Here is a 26,681-nt window from a genome sequence, read left to right as displayed (position 1 = left end):
AGACATCGCCTCAACTTCCTCCATCTGATCCCGGAGACCCCCGAAGCAGGCTAACCCGGAGATATAATCTCTCCAGCAGGTCCTGGGCTGATCTCAGGGGTCTCGTCCCAATTGGCTGTGACTGGTGACCTCACAGGAGTGGAGGCGAGTGGGGCGCGAGGCCTGCGAATATAACTCCTTTCAAACCGCTTTTATCCGCGATCTGATTATTTTGCTCATTACCCAGAGTTCCTGACCAGAGTTTGAGGGTAGGGATGTTAGACCGAGCGCCGTATAAAAAGCTCTGCCTTTCAGCTAAGCTCCCTTTTTGTCGCTAAAGTCCGGTACTGCGAAAACATTATTGCTGCAGGTTTACCCAAGTTAATAAAACCAAAAATCCTTGTTTCAAATTGAAAGCCCTCTTGTTTCATGCACTTTCCAGCTATTTAACAGTTGTTTACTTTTATATTTAAACAATAAAATTCTAAAAGTTTTTGGTCCAGACTAAAAAAAAAAAAAAAAAATCTACTCTCAGATGGATTTTCTTCTAATTTGCCACCAATATTCATGGTAGCATTGAATCCTGATGACTTTGATTGTCGTGGTCCCCTGATATTTTCTTCCTTTCCTCAAGCGGCCTTAAGTCCATTTGTGGTTTACAGTTAAATGTTCTGACAGTTTATCGAACACATTTACATCTCCTCGAGGGTTCATTAAATCACTGTGGTATTCCCCTTGAAAATGAATGACCAAATCCATACTGTAAGTTTGACTGGTACAAACTGCCTCTGGGGAAATAGTTGGGAAATAACACACATATCATAGCAGTATGTTCTGCACTGTTGTAACGTATAGTTACAAAAACTCAAACTACTTTATTATAATGAGAGGTTCAAAGCAGGTATACAGAGGTTAAACATGGTCAAACCTCCCGGCAGTAGATTGATGTGAGCATTTGGCTCAAATCACTGTTGTTCCTAAACAGCCTTTCGGAGGTGCTATGCATGGCTGCAGACTATATTTATTCAATACATGAAGCAATAATTTAACGATTCATTAAATAAGGAAAAACCTCATCAGTAATGTACACCAAAGTGTCTTTCATGCTTCATCAATAAAGCCTTTAAATTCAAGTTGTAGCTTCAGCTGATTGAACCTCTGTTGTGTCTTACAACATGTTTTAAAAATACTCAAAATGTAGCTGCTCTCCCACATTTTCCAAATCAAAAGTTGTTCATGCAGTTTCCATGTAAAGCCCCCTTTTTTTTTGGTCTTTTTTTTTTTTTTGCATGATGTAGCACAACAACACAGTCCTGTGTGTGACATGCTGATTTACATCGTTAGCAGGGATGAGTATAGACTACTCAGAGCCATCTTCAAGTCCACTGAGCCACTTGCTCTCATTATTTTTCAATATTTGTTGTTGTGCATTCCAGACAGCACTTAATGTCCCAGACAGGCTTTCCAAATCCCCCGTCTGGCTGGGAGAACCAAAGCACGCTTTGAGAAGTTAAAATAATTTAAAATTTCAGCAACAGAGAGAGCGCCGCGCTTCAAACAGAGTTTCAGTTGTTGCATAGCAACAAGTGCTGAGGCCACTCGCTTCCTCCGAGCGGCGTTTAGAGCAACAAGCGAGAAAAGGAAGGTGAACATGTGCTCGGCGCAACACGAGGACTTACTGCCGTAGTCTTTGATGGAGAAGTTGGAGCTCTCGCTGGCCAGGGTGAAAGTGAAGGAGGCCTCACGGTCGTCTTTGTCCGTGGCTCTCAGAGTTCCTATCACCTGAGGAAAGACAGAAAAAGAAAAGTGAATTAATGCTCCTTGGACACAGTCTATTTTTTTTTTCATCCACTGCAGTATGTTTTTTTTATGTGACTATGTAGATCTGTAGGTGCCATTAAAAGAGCACAGTCAATGCAGAGTCAGCAGTTTTGTGACAAATAAAGATAAAGAATTTAAATTAACAGTTAAAACTGTTGTTGTTTTTTTTCTTACCATATTCGTGTTGTCATTCTCACACACAAAGATCTCATCCACGACCAGTTCGGGCTGGTTGTCGTTGATGTCCTGAACTATAATGTTAACTTTCACAAAGGACTCCAAACCTACGGAGGAGACACGAGAGCACACGATTAACTGCAGTGTTCATTAATGATGGATCCCAGATGACTGATTCAGGAGCTAGTTTTTGTATTTTACCAATGAAGACTTGGCTGACAATAAAAAAAAATAAAAAAATCGTCTAAAGAAATGCACAAAATGTTCCAGTGAAGTCTCTTCAGAGAAAAACAAAGGAGGACGAAATAAACCTTCACATTTGACTTTGATGATGTAATGTGTATTTTTTTTATTCGGAACATCTTCAAAAATCCTGCAGCAGGGATATGAAACATTATCATGTGATTCCTACAAGAAAAAAATCAGAGTGGTTTTGATTTTTACATGTTTTTTGAAGCGTTTTTCCTCGTTTGTTTTGATATCTTCCCTCAGACGGTTCACACAGGTGAGCTCAGCTTGTTTGTCATTTACCTTAACGGGCAGGTGTGACAGTGATCGTCATGACGACGACCAGGTGTGAGTGTCTCTGTCGTCGGTAGAGCTGATTAAGGTCAAGCGACTGAAAGGGTTTCTATTCGGGAAGCCGTTTGTCGGACGGTTATTTTTCGTCACATTAAAGCGTCTTTTACATTTATCTCACATGACTGATGTTTCTTTTTTTAATTTTTTTTTTTTTTTTTATTCATCTTTTGATAAACGTCTCTTGTACTGACATCTTGAAACTATCTTTAGTACAGTACGCGTACGGTATATCGAGGACCTTGTCAAGCTGCGGGGACGATTGTGCTCCTTAAACATCGTGACAAGCCACTAAAATAGATCTTTGGATTTCATTCACCGCGGGTCTAAAAATATAGAGTTTGGTTTTGGGAAGCTGCGAACGAACAAAGAGACACTAATGTGATTTTCCTGCTTGCTCTCTCCTTCCCGCGTGGGTCGACCAGGTGTTGCGGCAACGTGTTAAATCTATTAAGAAAACAAAATCCCCGTTAGAGTGCTACACTCCCGTCCCTCGATAAATCCAGAGGAGAGAAAACCAGGAGAACGCGCCGTGCTCTTTGGCCTTTTCTGCTTCCTCCGTGTCGGCGTTTTACCATCGTTAGAGAAAACACATGGTTCCCGTTTTTTATGTGAGGATCTATTGTTTACGGCGTTAATAAACCTCGTGTGCGACGTACCGCTCGGCTCTTCCTGCGCCTTAACTTGAAACATGTGCGTGCTCTCCAGCTCTCTGTCCAGCTTCCTCAGGACGGACAGCTGACCCGTGAGCAGGTTGATGCTGATGGGACAGTCCTTGTCCAAGATGGAGTACCTAAAGAGAGACGGGGAGGAGATCAGTCTCGCAGGATCAGTAGAAGCGTTCGTAGTTATTTGGGGGGGGATGTGTGGGCGCGGTATCGCACCGAATGCTCTTGTTGGCTTTGTCGGGATCTCTGGCTGAGATCGTTCCGATGTTGTTCACGGCCAGTTCCTCCATCACAGTGAAGGTGTAGATGGGCTGGGAGAAGACCGGCGGCTCGTCCACGTCCAGGACTTTGACGTTCACCTGTCGAGTTTGAAAAAAATTCGGTTCAAAAAGAGGGCTTTGACTTGCGGTCTGGTCGGCCTTCCGGATATAAACGGACCTGAATTGTGAGACTGAACTGCTTTGTTCTTCTTTCTTTTCTTTTTTTTTTTAACAATGTCCTACTTCAAACTCATTCTGTTCCACATTATCATAATTCAGACCTGCCCACTAATCCAAATCTCTGAGAGCTGCTTCTTGACCACTGAAATTTGCTCATGCCACGTGGTGCAGCACTCCACTTCCCTTTTTCTTCTCTATTTTAATATAAACATGTATGAAAAGCAGAGTGATAACGTCCTCTGAAGGAATGGCTGAAGAGACTCCGGCGGCCTGATATCTACCTGGGCTGTGGTGGCCGCACTGTTCATGTTGTCGGCAGGAAAATGCAGGTTTCTGAGGTTCTCCCGCACCTGGACGGTAAAGCTGTAGCTGCTCTTTGTCTCGTAGTCCAGAGGCTGGGGAGATTGGAAAGAAGTGACGGAATTAAATCAATGATCGTGATTTAACTCCGAGCATATGAGATCTTTAAAACCTTGCACTCGTTACGTCTTCATGTCGAAGTCATTTCAACCTTTGAACCCTCAAGTGTTAAAACCACCGACTGTAAAAGTAGACGTAGGTTTTGCGTCTGAAAAGTGAGGCCAATGCAGAAGCGGTTTAACGTGCAATACCACCGACGGCCACTAGGGGTTGGCTCCAAAACTCCATAGACTTTCATTCAACTTCTCTCACGAAATACAGTCAATTCCTTTTTTTTTTTCCACAAGTCATTATGGTGTTTTTTTTTTTGCTGAAGTCTCTCCTTATTATTAGTTTTCTGGCAGTTTGTCTGAAAATAATCCCTCATTCATTAGATATTAAGCCTCAAACAGCTGTATTTTTGGGGGCTTGTCTGTTTGATTGACAGAATTCAGTCAGTACATGTGGGCGGGGCGTAGCGTCCTCTGGTTTTCCAGTCGGACCGAGTCAGATCCACCATTTCTCAAATCGCTCGAAACACTCAAGATGGCGACGGGCAAAATGCTAAACTCGAGGCTTCCAAATGGCAAATCGCGAACCAGTTGGTGACGTCACTGCCGGTTGCTGCTCCGTTATTACCTCCCCTTCCCCCCCGTATTTGCACACTCAGCATTGTTTCATGACAACCTGGACAAACAAACCAGTGCATTCACTTCTTTGTTACGCTGCTTCATCCACTTGATTTCTGAGATATTTAGTTTCTCAAAGGCTCTAAAACCAGATTATACAACTCATATCTGCGAGGCTCATTTTCTCAAATTAACACGCGCCTCTTGCTCACGCTGTCGAGATCTGACGCAGTTCAGCTGTATTTACAGCTGTTGTTGACGTCCTGAAGTTGTCTGTTCTCTGACACTCACTCAACACCCTGATAACTTCCTTAACAGTACTTTTTTAAAACGTATTCATAAAGTACTACATATTTCAGTTCACCCTCAACATCCTTTATACTCACATTTGCTTTTGTTTTTAGACTGGAGACATGCTGCATTTGCACCTTGTGTGGGTTTTTTTGTTTGTTTTTATGTACACAAAGTGGTTTTACACCTGCATGTCTTCACAAAGGTCAACGGGTGATCTCAGGTGTTAAAAAGGCTGTCAATGTCAGCCAGAGAAACCCGGCCGAGCTCTCAGCCTCCGTCGAAGGAACAGTCGAAACGGCAACATTTTCCTCGAGTTAACATATTCCTGTTTTCTTTTTCTTTCACTTTTTTTTTTTTTTTTAAATATCTGCACAGACCGAGACTCACACAGCGTTGTGGATGCACTTTTATGTCTCCAAATACGAGGCAGCGAGCAATGCTTACTGTCACAGTCCCCCACTGTGATTCATTCCCCCCCTTGTATCAGAAATAGACGACTGTTGGGTTAAATGTTTTTTTTTTTCCTCCCGTGGACTGTTTTATCTGTGGACGGGACATCACAGGTAGACAGGAATATTCCGTTAACTGGATTACTCACGGTAACAAGGATACTCAGTCGCGAGGTATCAAAGGCATTTTGTAAACAGCTTAACAAGAATAAGACCTTAACCGCGGTGCGGCCGATAGCCGGCTTATTCCCTACGTGTAAACACAGCCGGTGAGGAAAGATGAGAAGGGGCTGCGGAGCTGAGGGGCGAGTCGAGCGGAGGGAAGATCGTGCGGCGCGATTCGATTCCAGGCCAGCGTGGGCGCGAGCTATTACCGAGCTCATTTCATTAGAATACATTTTCAGCTCTCTGATGTCCTAAATACTTTATCTGAAGAGCACAATCCAGCGGAGTAAACCTGCTCCAATTCCAGCAAGCATAAATATCTTCCCCAACCAGAAGGAGGCCGTGACTTTTTTTGGAGGGGTGTGTGTGGGGGGAGGGGGGGTTTCAACTCGGTGTTAAACATGACTGTCATCCTGCAAAGTAAAACAAAACATAAATCTCAGTTTTCCTTTTTATAATGTAATTAGTGTGCATGCGGTGGCGCAACATGTGAGAAGGCATAATCGGAAAGAAGAAAAACACAGAAAACGTCAATAGTGTGTTTGAGGTCATGGAGATCCTGTCACAACACTGCGGTTCCGGTCCTTAATGCTCAGCTCTCGGATGTTTATTATGTTGCAGCCGGAATGTAAATCTATTTTTGTGCTCATCTCATGCTGTTTGGGCATGAGGCTCCCTTCAATTTTCGGGGCTTGAACATTAAAGTGTGAGGATGTAACACCTCCTAAAACCACTTTGATTCAATTTTGGATAAACATAAAAGTGAGCAACCCGTGAAATGTTTTTTTTTTTTTAAGGGGAGGCACTTTTTTTTTACTCCAGTGATTCCAAACCAGGGTTATGCGTTGCGAACTTGGCAGTGCTACATAGAAAGAACTGTGGCATATAGATTATTAAAAATAGAAATGATTATTTGATTATACAACACATTCATGCAGAAATGTGTTTTGGAGGAAGATAAACACACAAACGGGAGACCGAATGTGTGTAACGCCAAATGAATGTTGTAAAAGGATGGCACTATGGAAGGCAGATCGTTTTTCACTGACAGAAGTCTGCTGCAGCACCTGAACACCGCGTGTTTTGATTCACAGGCATGTGAAAACTAGTTAGCAATAAACCTGCCAAAAGCTGAAAGCCTTCAAGTCAGGACGAACATGACCAACTGCTAAATAAAACAAGAGGGGAGACGATCGCGGGATAAAATGTTGTGTGGTGGGTTCATATGTCCATGATGCAACAAAGAGACTTTTCCTTTGCAGCAAAATACGATCAAATATAGCAATTTGCAATGCAACCTGTTTCTTCACGTACAACAGGAGGTACAGCCTTCAGCTTTCAGGCCCCATCTCCCGTGGAAACATCTCCCAGTTTGGGTTGGAGAGGGGGGGGGGGGGCAGACACCATTTCTAGCTTTAAGATTAAAGTTCCTTTTGGAGACAGCTGATATTTAGGGCTGACTGAGGGGGACCATGAACGATGCCTTCGTCATGCTGCTACAGGCCCAGGGTTACTACTTCTTTAAAAAAAAAAAAATATATTATGAATTGAATCTCATACGGCTGTGGGAGAATACAGGACAAAGAACTGTCGGGAACCACCGAGCTCAACTCGATCGCAAATTACATCGTTAGTAGTTGCGGAAAAGTGCTGAAACTGACATGACTCACAAAAAAAACAAGTCAAAAAATGTTTTACAAATTCAGAAATGAAATCCACTTGTTGCGCCAACCGACCTGTCCGAGCATGAGGTTGCCGTCCTTGTTGGGGCTGAGTTCCACGTTGAAGATTCTGCTGCTGTCGCCGAGAATGGTGAAGATGGGCTCTTTGTTCTGGATCTGATCTTGGTCCTCTAACTCCAGCGTGCCGATCTTCTGGTTCAGCTTGTGGTCCTCCGGAACGAGCAGTTCGTACGTGCCTGTGGACAGAAGACGCGCGTCACGTGTGGGATGCCCCCGTGCGTCATAATAGAATTAACCCCCCCCTACGTCTTTGTAATCCTGTATCACAGTGTTTCTTACTTCTGGTGAACGAGGCGATGTTGTCGTTGGTGTCGGTGACGGTGATGTTGACGGAGGTGGTGGCGGTGCTGCCGGAGGCCATCCCTCTCATGTCCTGAGCTCTAACCACCACCACATACTGACCCCTGGTCTCTCGGTCCAGAGTGTTTATCTTGCAGCTGATCACACCTGCAGAGAGAGAGAGGGTGTTATCTTTGCGGTCGGGCCATGACTCATATTTCGGGTCAAAAATAGCTCGTGCATCTATACCTCCCTTAAATTAACATGCTAGAAAGAAGAAGAAGAAGAAAAACGATCACGGCGGACGCCTACCTGTGATGCTGTCGATTTCGAAGGCGGAAATGTCTCCGTCCGGCGTCAGCGAGTACCTGAGCTCCCCGTTGGCGGTGGTGGGGTCGTCTGCGTCCGTCGCCCTCACCTCGACCACTTTAGTTCCTACACGAAGGAGATGACGACACGTGATGAACAGCGTCATCGTTGAGACATCGTGTTCGAGTGTCCAGTGTTTTTTTGCAGAAATGAATATCGGATGAACTTTCATGGCTGTTTGACGGATTAAACACGCCCTGATTACGCGCTAACATTGTGCGACTTCGTCACAGTCGTAGGCACTGATGATTGTGACAGGTGTGAGCACTGCGTTTCTTTTTTTTCCCCATTAATTTTCACAGTCTGGTCTATTTTTAATCTAAAGTATCACCGATTAGTAAATGTCAGATTCATACTTGCAGCGGCAGGAACTCTGTTAGAAGAACTACAAGAATTTTCTCCATTTATGTAACTCTGCACTCTATTTTATTTCTTGTCGACTCTGAGTTGAGACACGTTAACGACACTTTATGTGATCTACACATCTATACAAATAAACCTATACGTGACTTTAATCTCGGGCTGTCACAGTCATGATATTTTGTTTGATGATTAATCAATCAGCAATTTCATTGTCTTTTTCTGGTCATTTTATAGCACTCTCATGGTACAAGCCTAATAGTTTAACAACATGCCTTCACCTGATGAAGAGGAGGAGGTACTTCTTAGCACTGAATATTGGAACATATAAATAAGAAAAATGCATTTATGTTTGTCTTTAATTGCACACAGCAGATATGATGTAAAGAAATGACTGACAACGACAGGTAGCAATAATCAGAATGAATAATGCATACGGGGAGGACCAACTCCCAGGTCGACTCTCATCTTCATTATCCGTAATGCGTTCAAAACCAAATATATAACCGACTTTTCATCTCGATGTCAACTGCCGACGATCTTTTTGAAGTCATTTCTTTTCGTACCTATCGTGGATCTCTCCATAATGGACCCTTTGTACTGTCGAGGGAAAACCGGCGTGTTGTCGTTGATGTCCGTAACCTGGACGACGAATTCTCCAGAGTCCTCTATGACCTTGTTGTTCCCGTCGTACATCCGAGCGCTCAGATGGTACAAGCTCTTCTCCTCCCGGTCCAGAGATCTGGTGACGAACAGGTCTCCTTTCTGATCCACCGTGAAGATGGTGTTCGCGCCTTCGCCGTCTATCTTGAACTTCTTCACCTCCACTCTCTGGCTCGACTTCAGCTGTGGGAGGAAACAGAAGGGTCGTTTGTCTTATACCGCTGGAGTGAAGGACTCAAATCAACAACCGTCCCAGCAAAATGTCTACAAATAAACTCTGGCAAAATAACTCTGGTTTTCATCAAAGAGCTGGTTAGCAGCAACTTCATGGCCCAGATTCTTGGCGGTGCCGCCACCGTCTCTTCAGCGAGCCATGTCGAGTGAGATTTTTGACTAAACTGTCGAAGGTGAATCCAAGAAGTACACCGCAGAGGAATCCTACAGATTGTGGTGAGCTTTGGACTCGGGTGGGGGAGGGGGGGGGGAATTCAATCCACTGATTTGGACCTACCTGTCCTATCTTGTAGGCGATCGGCGCCGGTTTCTCCTCTTCCACGTAGAGGGAGTTCCAGATCCAATCTCTCTTCTGCCTGAAGAGCACCGGATGGGTTTCCTTTTTCACAATGTCGACGGAGTCTTGCCTCTCTGCTTCCACGCCGGGAAGTCCAGAGTCTTGAGTAATGACGAGAGAGAGGATCAAGGCCATCGTGGTCACGAGGCCCGGAGTCCGCAGCCGGAGCCAAGCCATCATCTGGGGTCGGGACGGGGGTAGAGACGAGAGGAGGGGGAGAGCAAGGAGGAGGCAAGACGGGAATGAGAGATGCAGAGAGGAATGTGGGAGAGAGGGAGCAGAGAGGGGGGAGAGAGGAGATCACATTAAAACCACTTATCAGCTGTGGACAGACCCCTTCGCTGTGCCCGGGTGAGATTTAGAGTGAAGGCCAAGGACTCGCCGTCCCCGTACGGTCGGCCGCTGAGCTCGAGGTCTAGCTATCGTCGAGGACCAGGGCTCTTAAACCTTTTCAGCCTGGGACCCAAATGAAACATTTAGCCTCTCATCATGGGAGTCGGACTGAAAGCGTATCACCACTGTGGTCGTATGGGGATCTATTAAACATAGGACTGTGACCCATTTTAGGTCTTGACCCGCTGGTGTAGCGCGCGAGAGAGAGACGGGAAGCGACGGAGAGAGACTGACAGAGACGGAGAGCGGAGATGACATTAAAACCACTTAGGATGTCTGTCTTTATCGGCCATTAAAAAGGGCCGTTTTCCATAAAGGGACTTTTTGACATTTTGAATTTGTGTTCGGTATTTATTTGTATTTTTTTTCTCTCTTTTAATACAGCACTTCAAATGGTGGAGGGGGAAAAAAAAGGAGAGTTTGGGTATAACGGGGTTTTGTGGTTGTTACTAGTTCTTGATTCAAATCTAGGATTATAAAAAGAAAGATGGCTCAGTTTTGTGCATTAATCTTAAAGTCAATGAATGTGTTCCGCATTAGCAAAAAAATAAAGGCTTCCTGTGTTGTGATGCATTGGACCCAAACGAATAAGCAAGCACACATCTCTGATAAATTTCCTCGCAACATGAATGGCCTAATTCTGCGGCGTTACTTTCAGTCTGAACAGAGAAAAACACCAAAATGATGACACTCGAGAGGTTCATCAAAAGTACACAGAGATCTGTCAGACAGTCGCAGAGATATAAGAACTCAAAATCACGACTGTCAACCTGCTGGTGATGCTGTGAGAAAAGTCACAGCATCACGCAATGTTTTTAAATGTACGAAATGTCAAGGCAATCCATAGTTTTTCTTGACTGTGATTATAGTCTGGATACGCTGTTGGAATTCGCTCAGCCGCTGCGAAGGGCGGACCAATCAGCGACCGGCGTTTGGCGGTTAAACACGTTTGTGATTTGACGTCTGGTGACGTTGACGAGCGCAGCGTTTTACGCAAAGGTTAACATTTTTCAGCTCGAGGTGACCGTAAGAGAAAAATAATAAAAAATTAAAATTAAAAAAAAAGCAGAACGTTTAGCGCTCCTTTAAAAGCCGTGCTCAAGAAAAAAAACAAAAAAAAACGGTTTGGTTGACAGCGGCGGTAGAGTTTCGGCCAGTTTCGTAGCAGGCTGAATGGTTAAAAAAACACAAAAAAAGCCCTATATATTTGGGTCCGGGGACACCAGGCTATATAGTGTCGACTCAGCTCGTTTGGATCCTCAAAAAAGATGACACCAAAAATAGTGCCAGATAGGCAGGTACGAGCCTCAACTTTTGCCGGATGATAAACCCGAACAAACCGAGAAGGGTCGAGCTTTAAAAAGACTTAAAATTGTCCTAAACCAAGACAAATAATTCAAATTTGAAGTCAAAATTCGGTGCAGCGGTCTTTGAAATTCAAACCAAAACTATCACGTCATCTGATTCACGGTTTCTGACTGATTCGAAGTTGTTCGATGTTTCAGAGTCTTGCATCACTTGTTTCTGCCTGCGAGCAATTCAGCATTATTTAACCAAAATGAACATTTATAAGGCACACAAACACCAGCAGTGTGGTAAACCTTTCCTCCCATTCATTTTTTTTTTTTTTTTTTTCCTGTTTCACCCTGTCTGTCCGTCTCTCCCCCATCTCCCCCCACCCACCCTCTCCTCCCCCACTGGGCTCTATCTAACAAAGCAGAAATGCCAGGGAAATAATCTTCAAAACACTTTAGTCTATATGTGCTCTGTACTCCAGTAGATATCTCAGCGCAGCCCTGTGCCATCCCAGTGGACAGATTAGTGCATTTTATTGTCTCGCAGCCATTAGCAGCGGGGAGGGAGAAAGAGAGATTATGATGAGGGGATTATACTGGCACAAATTCTTCTCCCTCTAATGGCCTAATCTCGTATTCTGCTGACCTCCCATGACCTCTTCACACGGCTCCCCACAAATCAGCTCACACAAAGACTCAGCAGTGTTGTTGTTGTTGTTTTTTGTTTTTTTTGGGCCTTTTAGTTCACATCCTTTTTGTTTGGGTTTTATTATTTTTTTTCCTCTTGTGTTTTCTTTGTTCATTTTCCTTTCAGGACTAAATTAATTAAACAGAAGTGCATCGTCTTTTTTTTTTTTTTTTTTTTTTTTTTGCGAATTTGCTGTGGACTTCGAAATGAAAGAGGTTTCTGAAAATACATGTGTGTGGTGCCAATACATTTTTTTTCTGACTGTGAATCCCCCCCTCAACACTAATATTTGCATCCCCGTCGTTCCATTCATGTGAAGCAAAGTAGTCTATATGTGTTCATCTTTTATTGTCATATGTGACACTTCTATGATACATACATGACAACCCTCTTTCAAACAGTGTTGGTGGAATATTTTCAGCCTTCGTAACATGTAAATGCGGCTGAAGAAACATGTAAACAATTATTATGAGGCAAGATCTGAAAACATAAACTATTATATCATTTTTCTGTATTTACAGGCCATGAAACACACTGTAAAAATATAGCTTGCCTGGATTTCAGGAGTGAGTGACATGTCTCTGTCTTTATATTTGATAGAGGGAATATTATTTATTATTTATTTCCAATTCTCACCAGTTGCCCCTATGTCCCCTATATCAACTATCAATGGGGATAAACCGAGAAGAAAAAGGGTTTGAGGAAAGAGAGGGACAATAAAAGGAAAATTCTTCTCCTAACTTTCTTTAAACTTGTATTAAAAAAAAAAAAAAAGCTTAAATTGATAAATCAGAATCATAGAAAGTGCTGATTTTGGAGATCTGGCAACTCAGCTGTTTTTGATTTCCCTATTGAATTCAGTTTCTTGCATTTCTTTGGTAGTGATTTCTTTCTTGCCTTTTTTTTTTTGACACCAGTTCGTTCTGTATTCTTATCTCATCCCCTGACTTTTGTTCTCACTTTTGGAAGATTTGTAATTTTTTTTTGCCCAGATTAAAGGAGCTGATCGTCGCCGAGTCCATTTAGTTTCTTGGAAGCTTCCCCTCTTCACTCTGAGATGCAGCCACCGTTTAAGACGCGTGTTTCCCGACCGCGTCCTTCTCCTCACCCTCCACAGCTTTTACTGTGCGTCAGCTCGTATCCTTCCTCTGAACATGTTCTGAACAAACAAAGCAATCACGCCGTGTGCTGTATGTTCTCTCAGAGAAGTCTCGCAAGGAAAAGAATTTCACTGGTTATCTGCATTTCAAGACCAATCATCATGTTAGAAAATAAGTATTTTGTTGCCTCTGGGAAGAATGAAGCAAACTAAGAAAAGTTTATTTTTTTTATTTTTTTTAAATGAACATGCCTGAATCCGAATAATGTGGATAAATTTGTGACTTGATAATTCCCCAAACTAATTAAAGTCATTCAACTTTCACTAACATCACAACCGAAGCTGTTCGGCAGAAAAAAAAATTCAAGCATGAAGATGTTTGTAGGTGAGCGAAATTTTGGAAATGTAATTTGTTTTATAATTGGTTCGCTGGATCGAGACTCATTTTTGAGACTTACTTTGATGGAAGAGGATTGTGGGCATAGAAAAGCTAACTAACCATTAAAATATTGACTCAGTAGCTTTATGTTATTACTGTACAAGTGTGAGCAAAGGTTTCGCGCAAAAGAAATAAGCTTTAAAAAAAAAAAATAGAAAAAGAGGTTTCCCTGCAGCAGCAGGGGACATTTTTCAAACAGAACTCAAACCGTGTCATGTGACGGATAAATTATTAGTCATTCATTTAATCTGTAATTTCAAGTGAATGAGTGAATCAGACATTAGCGTCAGTTGGATGTCTGAGGATGAACCCCGACTGTTTTGTTTGGACTTCTATTATTGCACATGTTGGTGCCAATATGGACGTGTTTTTTTGTTGTTTTGGTTTACTTATTTTCAAAGAGGTTGAACGAGGACACCTGGTTCTCTGGGTTCGGACCTCGGCCTTTCAGCGAGGGCTCTTCTCCGGGTGCCCTCGTCTTCCTCCCACCGTCCGAAGACATTAACGTCAGGTTAATTGGTGATTCTAAGTCGCCCTGTCTGTTTCTGTCTGTGTTGTCTGTTTCTGTGATGGACTGGCGACCCGTCCAGGGTGTACCAAAGGTCAGCTGGGAAAGACGCAGAGAAGGTGTGGGACAAACTTGGGCTTCTCTGATGTCGGCGGTCGCAGGCGCTCTTATGTGTGACTCAACTAAAGTTGAATTAAATGTCAGTTGTGAGAATTTGATATTGTCCTTTTTAACATTTTCATCTCAAACCTTTGCCGATGCTGCTTTTTAGATTAACGATACATCATCTTTTAGCTGCGCTTCACTCAGAGCTCAGCTTCAGTTCATTTTACTGGACTTTGTCATCGTCACATTTAACATCTGACTCACACACTCAGACAACAATATCCTCTGACTGGCTTCCACGTAATTATTTCTTGAGAAAATGAATCCGCTGGCGGTATTTTCCTTCAAAGGGCATTTTTTTTAAATGAGCATTTCATCCTTCAAAGGGGACAATTCCCTGCTCCTCCCCCTTTTATATTTTATCAGCAACAGGAAGTGTAAACACAATGCCTTCTGGGAAAAGCCGGGGGGCTCCGTTAATGTCGGGTCATGATTAGTGAGCGGACGCACCCTTCCTGGTATTCACTCCAACGGCTGACTGCGTCTCTCACTCCGTTTGCGTCACCTTTCTTCATCCTCGGTCTGTCTGCCTGTCGCTGTCTCACACTTCCAGCCTCTCTCAGACCTCCTTTCCATTTCTTTTTCTTTCCGACATTGTTTTTTGTTCCTCCTTGCAATCTTTTTTGTCTTCTTTTTTTTTTCTTTCTTCCTCTTAAATTTCTCCACTTGTGGCTTGTTGAAGCTCTCAAGGTGAAAGTGTTTCTTTCCACACTGTCTATTTCTGTCTCCTACCGATCATCCCTCCTTTTTGTTTTTTTGTTGTTTTCCTTTTCGCACCTTTTCTACTTCACTCCCCCACTCTCTCCCCCTTCCCCTCTCTCCGCCTCACCTTAAAAGCAGATCTAGCATCTTGTAAAATGGTGTGGAAGATAAAAAACACACCGCTGCACGCAGGTTACCAACTTTTTATTTTTTAAAGTTGGGATTTAACTCGAGTCCGCTTTCAAATCTTTCACTGTTTGCATGAAAGTTCAGGGAATCTTAAGTATTTTTTTAAGAAGGTGTAACAGTTTAGCTTTCTGTTTACTTGACAGATGCTTCTTCTGTAGTTATCACCCTTGTTTAATAATCACTTTTTTTTTTTTAACTGCCAGTGTCAGACAAGCAAATCTCACTTAAGGATTACACAAACCGTAATTTATCAAAAGGCATCTGTCAGAGGTACGAAGAATAAACAACATCCAGGAATATCTGTAATTACATCTGTATGTTGTCCGCAGGCGAGCGAGAGTGTGTGTGTGTGTGTGTGTGTGTGTGTGTGTGTGTGTGTGTGTGTGTGTGTGTGTGTGTGTGTGTGTGTGTGTGTGTGTGTGTGTGTGTGTGTGTGTGTGTGTGTGTGTGTGTGTGTGTGTGTGTGTGTGTGTGTGAGAGTGTGACAGAGTAGCAGAAACAGACAGACGTGCAGATACAGTTGTCATTCTCCGGGATGTTTTGTGACTGGCAGACAGGTCTGACCCAGTTTTCAGTCTACCAAAGGCTAAAGCGCAGCAACGAAGTCAACAAGACTTCATAATCCTGCCGATCGCTGAAGGGTGTTTGAAGTTCAAGCCCGAGTTTTGTTGTCGTTTCTGTGTTTTAAAGACGAAAATACAATTTTTTATTTTTTTATTTTTTTCAATAAATCTGCCTCTCCTTTAGTCCATCTATCACACATCATATCTTGACACTTGGTGGATCTGGCTGAATCATTCCTCTTGTCCTTTATCCCTTTGTCAAATAAATTCAAGAAACAAGGAGGTACATAGTTTGAATCTCAACGAATTACCATTTTACTATCATATCATATCTGTGGTGTAGATATTCATCATCCCCAGAGGATGACTCCTATAAGATATTGCTGAGGCTGCACACAAAAAAAAAAATGGGTAGATTTTCATGACATTTCTGCTCCCCTCAGGACGACTGACATGAAAAATTTTCATTTTGGAAGTGAAATATCAGCTGTCTTTGTTTCCATAGATATTGTAATAGCTTCATGTTCCTCAGAGGATGAACCCTGTTGACTTTGATGATCACACGACCTTTTTTCTTTCCTACCACTGTTACATATCTACCTGCTCCCAAAGACAGCCCTCTGCATAATGAAACAGGTGTGACATTTGCTAAAACTCCTCAGGGGAAGAACCTGTGATTTTTTATTTTTTTTTACTTCATAGTGTCAAACCAAGCTAATATTTTACTGCTTTGCTTTATGATAATGCTTCAAAAACAGCCACAAATCACAACAACTTTGTTCATCCTAACACTTTCTTACGAACACATCAACCTCAATCTTGAAGTTTTATTTCATAAAAGTCGGTCTTTAGCTTCCTTTAGTCTGTTTTTTCCTTTTACGTCCCTAAAATCAGGCGTTTAGTTTTATTTGTGTGCGCCGGACACGCTGACACGATTTCACAGCCTCAAAATCTGTGATGTCGGCCAGTGAGTGCCGTCCAGAGTGTGAGTCTGTTGTCCAGATTAAAAACAGGTTTAATCACAGAGCTGCTTCTAACAATCTGTCTGCCAGGGAGTCACACCAGGAACCACCAGGACACCCTCACACACACACACACACACACACACACACACACACACACACACACACACACACACACACACACACACACACACACACACACACACACACACACACACACACACACACACACACACACAAACAAACAAACACACAGCGTCCTCACTGACACTCTCACACTTCAGACAAATCAGACTCTTTTTTCACTAAATTTCTGATGAATGATGTCTGACGGCGATGACAAACTGTTATTTGAAAATAATTTCAAGCCTGCAGTGTTATCCTCATCGGTTCTGGCTCAGCTGTCAGCGGCTGCCTCCGCTGAAGGCAAAGTTTACAAGCTCAGATAGTGGAAATGTTAAAGGTGTCCAAACATCAGATTTTAAAAGGCTCCTCTTCCTGTGAAATAGAATAGTCTATGCCCAAATATAAATGTAAACAATAGTTACAATTGAAAATTCATCCTTTTGTCTGGGCCTCAATATCGCAGCTGCAACTGGTGTTCAACTGATCCTCAATCCTAATAAATAAATAAATGCTCAAATTTGTCCAATCAGATCAGCCTTTAATTCCTCAAAGTGAGCTAAGTAGAAGCTGTGAACCACCAAGTCAGGTGTCAGCTCAGTTTTGTTCATTTTTCCTATCTGTTTGGTGTTTTTTTTTGGAGGATTTCATGTCCCTTCTTCTATTTCTTGGGGATTTCATGTTTGAACAGGTTTAGAAATGTTGATATACTGTGTGAAATGCAGTATACAGGTCAGTCCCTGAAAATAAAACCTTAACTGGGTCTCTCAGTAGTAATCAGTGACTTCAGCTGAGCTAACGTCGCCACAGCTGGACAGCTTGTCAACCACACTGACATATATCTGAATGAATGAATGAATGGCTCTAATCGTGAATCTCGTGTGTGTGTGTGTGTGTGTGTGTGTGTGTGTGTGTGTGTGTGTGTGTGTGTGTGTGTGTGTGTGTGTGTGTGTGTGTGTGTGTGTGTGTGTGTGTGTGTGTGTGTGTGTGTGTGTTTGTGGGAGGGTGAAGTCTCCCAGATGGCACCCAAAGGATTTTCCCTGATACTTTTCCCTCTTCAGGAATTAGACCACTGGGTTTAGTTGCATCAACGGCTTTCAACCTAACAACTAAATCAAATCACTTCTATCTCTTGCGGACCCAGAACCCACGGAGGGAAAGTCCAACCACTGCGGAGGAGCTACGTGCTCCCGTTTAGACAGAGGGTGGACAAAATAACAGAAACGCTCCTCTGTGTGTGATGGAACGACGCCGCAGACGACAGCTTTCAGATATTATCCGAACGAGCTCTTAAAAAGGGTTTCTAGAAATGAGCTTCACAGAAATAAGTGGCTGTGTTGAAACGACGCTGTCAGGTGTTATTTTCTTGATAAATGAGGTTTTAAACAAAAAAAAATTCGTACAGCAGGGGAAGTCTTCAACTGACAAGATCTTCACTACTTTTTAATATAAGATGTGCTTCATCAATACTGAATAGCCAAACCAAGTTGACATCAACTTGACAGCTGTGATGAAACAATGTGTTTTTTTCCACTCTTTAAAAATGAACAACTGGAGACCTCCTGGTTGGAGTCAGTTTGCTTGTTACATTTTTTTTTTTTTCTTGGTTCCAGCCGTGTGTCTACAGATCATCCTGTATCGACTTAATGGTCGCAGCCTGTCTGTTTGCAGGAGTGACAGTCCAGCCCGTAGGGAGGGGGAGGAGGAGGAGGAGGAGGTGGTGGTGGTGGTGGTAGGGGGAGGGGGGCATCAATTACAGCATTCAAATCCACACCGAGCTGTCCGACATCATCGGCGTAACATATGTCCTGGACGAGGTCACAGGCATCGTTTCAACTTGTTTCTGTTCCCTCTTTGAGACCGTTTTTTTTTTTTTTTACCCCCAGAGTGAATGGGAGAGGAGCCTGGAGCGTTTTCAAGGAGATCTGGGTTACTTTTTTTTCTTTTTTGGCTGCGCTGCTGTACACTTATTTTTCAATCAGAGGGAAATGTATATTCACACTCCCATTTTGCTGGGCAGGAAAAGCTCTGGGTGGATGCACCAACTCGCATATTTTATAATACGTGCACACACGAGACACTTGTACAGGAAGTATTTGTGTCTCAAGACAGAAAAAAGGCAAAACTTACCACTCAAAACAGAAAAGTCCAAACCAGGCCGATCTCTGTTTTTGGTACAAAAATCCACTTGTTCACTCAAACTGCAGATGTTTTATTCATTCGGCAGGTTTGTGGTAGAAATCTGTGGCTCGTCGGTGGCGTAAGAAATCTCTTCCCCTCTCTCTTGCTTCCTTTTTTTTTGTCCGCTGTTCCTCTCCGATGTAGAAAAAAGAAGAGCAGCAGGTGCTGTTGTACGAGCAGTGATTTCTCTCTCTTCGACAAATCCTTTTTTTTTTTTTTTTCCTGGACTGTGGACCAGATAAGAAAGTCTGTGATGATGAAGAAAAACCACCAAAAAAAAAAAGGCTCGATGCCTCCTTGGACGAGAACGTATCCCAGAGATGGATTTCCAAAAGACAGATGTTTTGAGAATCAAAGAAAAAAAGCAGGAAATGTAAGAGGTAACAAAAAAAAACTCAGCAGGTGATATTTGAGGAAATTTCAGGAATCTCTTCCTCTGGTTTTTATCTGAAACAAAACTCCGGTCTTTATCGCCCCGTTTGCCCTCGTCGAGGTTTGTCCTCAGGTGTGAATCCAACAGGTTTCTTTTCCCTTCCCGCTGCCTCTGATGTGGTTTTTCCTCGTCGAGGGGGCCAAAAGTGTTTGAACCACAGCAGTCCGACCCGTCCTCTCTCTCTCTCTCTCTCTCTCTCTCTCACACAGGTCACTGCCCACTTCCTCTTCCTGTTATTGTCATTCTTTGCCGGTGCTCCCTTTTTTTTCCTGTCCTGGAGGGGTGGTGGTGGCGGCGGTGGCGGTGGTGGTGGTGGGGGAGCCCCCCCCCCCCCCCCCCCCCCCCCCCCCCCCCCCCCCCCCCCCCCCCCCCCCCCCCATAGACACAGAGAGAGAGAGCTGACTGGAGGTGTGTGCAGGATAAGGTAGAAGATGGATAGACGGAGAAGAGAAGAAGAGGGAGCTGAGAGGAGGAGAGGAGGAGAGGAGGAGGAGAGGAGGAGAGCGCCGGTGTCAGAAAAAGCTCAAAGACGCTCGGAGAGGCAGAGAAAAGCAGCCGGCTCGTGTTCCTGAAGCAGATGGGAGTGAGTGTGTGAGAGAGGAGGGACGGGGAGGCAGGGGGGGGGGAGGGAGGGAGGGGGGAGACAGGGAGGAAGGGAGGGACGAAGGGAGGCAAGGAGGGAAGGAGGGAGGGAGGGTGATGGAGAGTAAGGTGAGAGAGAGAGGCGTTATGTCTTCTCAGAGAGAGAGCGAGAGACGGAGAGATTTATTATTCATGTGTGTGAGATAAGGATTAAGTTAAACAGGTTATTGGGGATAATCCTCCGAGATTTCCCCACATGAGGCTCGTAAATATTTCAGAGGGGAGGCTGACTTCGGGTGTGCGTGTGCGCGCGCGTGTGTGTGTGTGTGTGTGTGTAGAGTGTATCTGACAGAGAGATCTTGTCTAAACCGGTAAATGAGATGAGAGCGATGCCTTTGCCACACACACACACACACACACACACACACACACACACACACACACACACATGCATCATCTCACCCCGCCTTCCTTTTTTTTGGGGGGGGGGGTATTCGCCAGTAATTTAGTGAAATTGGACAGGAAAGCCGGCTTTACATGAAACCTCTCCCGTGGCTACAGCAGTCCAGTCACCCCCCCTCTCCACACACACACACACACACACACACACACACACACACACACACACACACACACACACACACACACACACACACACACACACACACACACACACACACACACACACACACACACTCGGTCTCTCTTCTCACTCTCTCTGTTTGTTCTTGCTATTTGCAGTCCCAGTACACTTACATTCATAACATCTGGGAGCCGTTTCCTCACACATCATAATTCAAGCATTGACTTTGACTGTGCGTTCCAGCGGAGTCTCTCTCTTTCTCTCCCTTTTTTTTCCCCAGTGGTGTAATTTGTTCTTTTTTTCTTTTCTGAACAAGCTCCCCAAACCGAAAGACAAAAAAGGATTGAGCAAGTTTGAACTTTTCCAAAATGATCCATATTACCATTTTCTTTAATCAGACACCTGTTTGGTGGAAAAAAAAAACTATTTAGGAAAGTACTTCATAACGACCCTGAGGAGGAGAAGCAGGTGCCATTTTGTTTGTTCTCTGCATGAAGGTAGAAAACAAACAAACAAAAAAACAATGCAGAGAGCTGTCTGGCTAAAATGTTGATTCGGGGCTGCAGTGCAATGGAACATTAAATCAAACACATTCAAGCGCACATTCGAGGCGTTTTAATTTGCAACGTGCGTTGTGTATTTCACCAGTTTAACTCTCCATCATAAAGATGAAGGGAAACATTAATGACGCCGTGATAATTAATGAGCTAAATTCTGCCTCATATGTGCTGCAGTTGAGTGTTTCAGCATCTTCAATGCACTTTTACTCTGCGTTCCAAATGGTGTAATTACATACTAACATGCCATCTATTCTATTTTATATTAATGTCCACTCTTGTGTTTAATTAGATCTGTTCTTGTGCTCCTGTTTTTAAAAAATATTTTTTAATATAATATATTTTTGCACTCAGATCGGTCCAGAAAAGAAGTGTGAAACTTTGGACACTTTCAGTCCCCATCTTGGCTACGTAAAGGAAAGGGGGCGGAGCCACCGTCGTAAAATAATTTTCAAATTAAAGCGTCTGCGGAAGCTGCAAGTGTTGTTGAACGCAGCGCGGAAGTATTTTATTTTTCACTAACCGCTGCCGTACAGACGAATCTGTGTACTTAGTGAGTGCGTGAAACGAAAAACACGTTGATTTCTGGGTAAAATAATCAAAGCTGCAGATATGCTGGCGGGTGATGTGTTCAGGTGCAGCGGTTATTTCCGGTCAGCTTTGAGACAACAACGCTGTCATACGTACTTCTTCTACTTTCCTATACTTTGCATCTGAGAGATCGTTTCGCTTGTCGCTTGCGTTGAATAGTTTTCACCCCCCACCTCCCCCGCTCTCCCCCCGTCCTCTCTGTTCCCCCGGTGAGACGCACTTTTTTTTTCTCAGTGTCGTCTTGTTTCTGACAAAGAAGTAACATCGAACTTCAGGGAGAATCATTCGTTCGCCATCTTCAGTCTGTCTCTGTGTGTGTGTGTGTGTGTGTGTGTGTGTGTGTGTGTGTGTGTGTGTGTGTGTGTGTGTGTGTGTGTGTGTGTGTGTGTGTGTGTGTGTGTGTGTGTGTGTGTAAAACTGCCATTTTAGACAGATAAGAATGACTTGGATGACAGTTAGACACCAGAGAGAGAAACCAAAAGAGCCTGAAGGAGAGTGACTGAAAACGTGTCTCAAATCTGTCACTAGCATGATTTTATTCGGTATTTAATACTTTAGTGACAGACTGCGATTTATTAAACCTTTCTATAAATCTTTAGTATCGTTAATTTTCAAAAAAGTCCTTTCTTTAAACCACTTTCACATTGGGTTCAGTTGAAGTGATTTGAGCCGAGACAGTGATGCATGTAAGAGGGGAAAAGGAACAAGAGTGTAAATGAAAGAGACAAAGAGTTTGTCCTCGTGTCGGCTGTCGGGTTTTCTTTCAGTAAACAAGGCGACGTGTACGAGAGTGATGGTTGTCTCATGAACAAACAAACAAAATGCCACAAATATGATGGAAACTCACTTGTTTACACATCTCTTTTCTCCTCTACTCCTCTGTGTCTCTCTGTCATTCTGTCTTTTCAACAACAACAAAAAAAATCCTTATGCTCTTGGCCTACTTTTCCTAAAGAAAAAAAAACACACACTTTTGGCGCTAAAAATTGCATCCTCGTTCCACTCGTGACATGTGAGGGAAACGGGTGATATTCCCCCTCTGGTGGCTTGGCTGGATGAAGGCCACCGGGAGCCCCAACATCAAGGACCGGAGGATCGAGAGCGTGAGAGAGTGACGAGAGAGGGGGGAATGTTTTGACAAGACAGCGCCTTGTAAATAATGTCTATCTGCTCAGAGGGTCCACTTTCATCATCAACACCTACCATGTTTTGTCGCTCTAAACATATTCAGAGTGTATCAGCAAAATATCATGAAGCCGCTGGAAACACAAAGGTAGAAGCTCAGTTAGTTGATCGTAAATCGAAGCTTTATATATGAGATACTTCAGAGGTAGTTTTTTTTGTCCCAAGTTTATTGTGTCTTTACACCATGCAGAGGTTTTCTATTCTTGGTCTACTTTTTAAATGTTCGTTTGGTCCGATCGAGCCGGATTATAGTGATTAACCGTAACAATGTTTTATAAAAACATGTTCCCCGCTGAGGGCTTTAAATGTCATTCGTCTGATGGTCTGAGCGCCACTGACCTTTGAGCGAAGTGAACTTTTCAAGTTACCCGTGATTATTTAGTAGGAAAACGTCGTTGTTTTTTTTGTTTTTTAGTTTGACCAGTCGACTCCCGCGGGATGCTGCAAAGCATTGAAATGAAGACCCTTTCAGAATCGACTGTTTTGATACCGCACCGGATTTGGTCACAACAAATTTCCATTTCACCGACTGTCATCTGCAGGAATCGAACGGACCGTTGAATCGGCCGTGATCACGCGACGTGGTTTCATTCCCAGCGTGTCAAAAAACTTCCAAGAGTTCCAAGGACAGCAAATACTGACGTGTTATCGAAGCTGTTCGCGTCTCGTGTGGACACACAAGGTGTTTTCTACGTTTAGGCACCAAAATCCACGTCGTTGAGGTTTTGGAAAAGATCGTGACGCAGTCGCCATTTGGCCGAGGTTAGGGGCAAAGATTACTCGGGTAGGATCGGGAAAAGATTATGACAAATCTACTAGTAAAAACTAGTAAACCGCATTTAACCCGAATCATGAACGCCAGCTGAACCTAACCAAGCAGTGCAGGTGCCTAAATCAAACTAAACCGCAACTGTGTCATTACGAAAACCACGTGTTTATTATTGTCATTACCATGGCAATGACGGTACACCCCATCGCCCATATGTAGCATTGATAATGTCCTAAACCGAGTGGGTGTAGTAGGCTCCTTGTCGTCCATATATTTGGGGTAAATGTCTTATTTATTTAATAAGTTGTAAAAGAGCAAAAGATTACAGCTGTGAAATCTGTCCAGTCAGTATATTCGACTTGATTATCAAATGCAAAAAAAAACAACCTTCGGAACCCATCAAACACTCCATTAAAAGACCTCGTTGCGGTTTTCTATCACAACGATTCTCCCTCAGACTGACTAAATATTGCATTAGATTCTGCAGCTACCTTCAAATTTCTTCTTGACATATTATTTTATCTGACGATGCAGTCAAAGGACAAAACAGCTCCAGTTTTTCCAGGTTTTAAAAATCTTATCCCCTCCCCCAACACATGACAGTAGTATCTGGCAGAGAGAAAGATCACAGGTCTTGGGGCTTGAAATGAGTCTTTCTTGCTGCCGTTTGGCCGGCGCTTGCATCATCAGATGTCGGATCTGGGGTTGTGAACAGAACCTGGCTACACGATAGAGTATTGACAAGTGCGATGGAGTAGAAAGGAACGCCATCATGTGACAAAAAGCACGGAGATAAGGTTGAAGAACTGTGAAGTCGTTCCATCAACGACGAGAAGAGGCGCCGAAAATCCTCCGCGTGTCTTTGGTAAATCAATTTGATCCAAAACACCTGCTGACATGAAATTCCCAAAAAAATTAATTAAACAACTCAAAAGGCAGGAAACAATTTCTCATTGACAAAATACAAACAAAAATGACAAGATAAAGCTGCAGGAATCCAATTATTTCAAAGAACAGTTTGGGTAAACGGTTAAAATCTTCAACTTGAAACTTTTCAAATCCTAACATCCGCTTCCTCCAAATTTGAAGGAGTTATTCGGTCGTAGATTACACTTTCCGCTCGCTAAAGCTTACATAAATTAAACCGAAGGAGCTTCACTTCAGAGGGCTACGCACCCACCTCATGCCATGCCGGAGAACAATGCTTCAATGCTTATTACCGCATCGGGCTGATCACTAAATAAATTCAGCGTGTATTTTCAGTCATGATTCATTAGTCACGCCGCAACACATTTGTTAATCCACCACAAAAAGGCTGTTAGAAAAGCATTATGTAAATGACAGGCAGTGAATTTTGGGCACAGTGATCGAAATGCTTCAGCGGTTTTTCTCGCTGTGTTGTTGCATCAGAGGCGCCGTTCATTTCCCAGCGAGGAGCCGCACGTCTTTAATTTTACCTCGCTCTCAGCAGCTGTTGTGCATTTGGGTCAACCATACTGGGATTATATATCAAATCAAACATGGACACTCGAGCAGATGTATTTAAATAACCAATATCATGTACGCGATTAGAGACCCCGTCGTGCCGTTAATCTTCCGAGTTTAGCGTCCACGTTCGGAGCGGCCTGGATTACCGACACCGGCACCGATTCCTCCACGTTACGCTTAAGATGTCTCGATAAGCATTAAGTTCTTTTTCATCGATCCAGTTGCGGTGATGGAAACGGGTCAGACTGCCAAAAGTTGAGACCCGTCCTTCCTTCAGCAGGCAGTTGTTGCCACGCAGGTTCAGACGAAACGCTATTTTTGTCCGACAAAAAGGTCGGAAGTAGAGTCGAAAACTGAGAAAGAAATGACGGACTTAATGTTAGTCAGCGACCAACGGTTGAGGTCTCTCACGACCTGTTTGACGTCATTAGGAAGGTGGCCTCTCGGGGCAAACAAGCAGAAACATGGATGTAGACGAACAACAGCACGAATGACACTGAAACCCTTGTGTGGGTTTCACAATGAAGACAAAATGCGTTGGCTTTCCTCAAAACCATATTTAATTTCACCATTTTGTGTGCGGAAGATTTGCTTCGGGTTCCCGACATGCTCGTCTTTCTGTTCAGATTTCGTGAGGCTACACAATGCTGTCGCGAACAATCGATTATCCCACGTTAAATATGAACATGCTCTCGTGATAAAAGTCCAGAGACGCTGTTACAGAACAACAAGCTGCTGTTCATTTCCCATTTTCCTCATATTGTTCAGTCGCTGCCGGTCTCTTTTAAGCATGGTCACAATCAATCCCCAACCTTAACCAAGTCTTTAGAATTGTAACCATGACAACAAAGCTGTCCTAACCTCAAACATAGAAGTCATTTCAACCCAAACCACAGTGATCTAATCCTTCTTAACACTTCGAGCCCCTGTTTCTGTACCCGAGGTGTCGTAGGCACGTTGGCATCTTCGTTTCTTTCCGTGCTTGCGCCGAGTTGCGATTTGTTTGTGCATCAACGTGAACCCGACTGCGCTGAGATGGGCGGCATCATGCAAACAAGGGGTTTATTCGTAAAGATGCACCTGTGCAGTCAATCAGCCATAAAATATAAAAGGCACTCCGGTCAACTACAAAATAGTCGTAATTAAACGACACATAAAGGGGGCAACAATTCAAAAGCCTTTTCATCTACTCATCTGGTTTAGAAATCATTGATGTACACAAGGTTCAGGAGAATTTACGCACTAATTAATGATCGGAGAGTAAATTAGGCACAATCAAAACACCGGGAGCTTCCAGAGCTGGAGACTGGAAACCTCTTCCACGTCTTGTTTCAGAGGGAAACGACACATTTGATCATTTTAACTCCCAGCAACAGTTAGTCCCCAATAAGGAACTTTTCATAAAGTTACACCGTGATTTAAAGAACGTGAAACATGCAGAGAGCGATGCGACGAGTGCTCAAATAATAGACGGTGCCAAGCGACATCAATGTCTGTAAAACAAATGAAAAACTATTCAGAAAAGGTAAAAAAAAAAAAAAAGTGTCATCTTTCAGTGATGTTGTTCAGAAATACTTTGAAAGACATTTTGTCCCAGGATCT

General features: G+C 43.4%; 1 protein-coding gene across 1 annotated transcript in view; it reads right to left on the bottom strand.

Annotated features, from left to right (window-relative positions):
- Nucleotides 1-19,625, bottom strand: part of cdh5 (cadherin 5) — a 31,412-nt gene extending 11,787 nt beyond the window's left edge. The window contains exons 1-11 of the mRNA XM_069712882.1: nt 18,841-19,625; nt 9,525-9,764; nt 8,917-9,196; nt 7,934-8,056; nt 7,622-7,789; nt 7,337-7,518; nt 3,946-4,059; nt 3,441-3,583; nt 3,216-3,349; nt 1,975-2,084; nt 1,659-1,761 (exon numbers count right to left, since the gene is read on the bottom strand). Of these exons, the coding sequence (XP_069568983.1) occupies nt 1,659-1,761; nt 1,975-2,084; nt 3,216-3,349; nt 3,441-3,583; nt 3,946-4,059; nt 7,337-7,518; nt 7,622-7,789; nt 7,934-8,056; nt 8,917-9,196; nt 9,525-9,764 (1,597 nt within the window). The 5' untranslated portion in view covers nt 18,841-19,625. The remainder of the gene's footprint in view (nt 1-1,658; nt 1,762-1,974; nt 2,085-3,215; nt 3,350-3,440; nt 3,584-3,945; nt 4,060-7,336; nt 7,519-7,621; nt 7,790-7,933; nt 8,057-8,916; nt 9,197-9,524; nt 9,765-18,840) is intronic.
- Nucleotides 19,626-26,681: the final 7,056 nt, after the last annotated feature.

Source organism: Brachyistius frenatus, unplaced genomic scaffold (assembly GCF_029030835.1).
Source record: "Brachyistius frenatus isolate BFR_SWC_R1_liver_20210118 unplaced genomic scaffold, ASM2903083v1 Contig_113, whole genome shotgun sequence".
NCBI lineage: Eukaryota > Metazoa > Chordata > Actinopteri > Embiotocidae > Brachyistius > Brachyistius frenatus.
The sequence above is the reverse complement of the archived record's forward strand: the minus strand, read 5'-3'. Positions and strand labels throughout refer to the sequence as shown.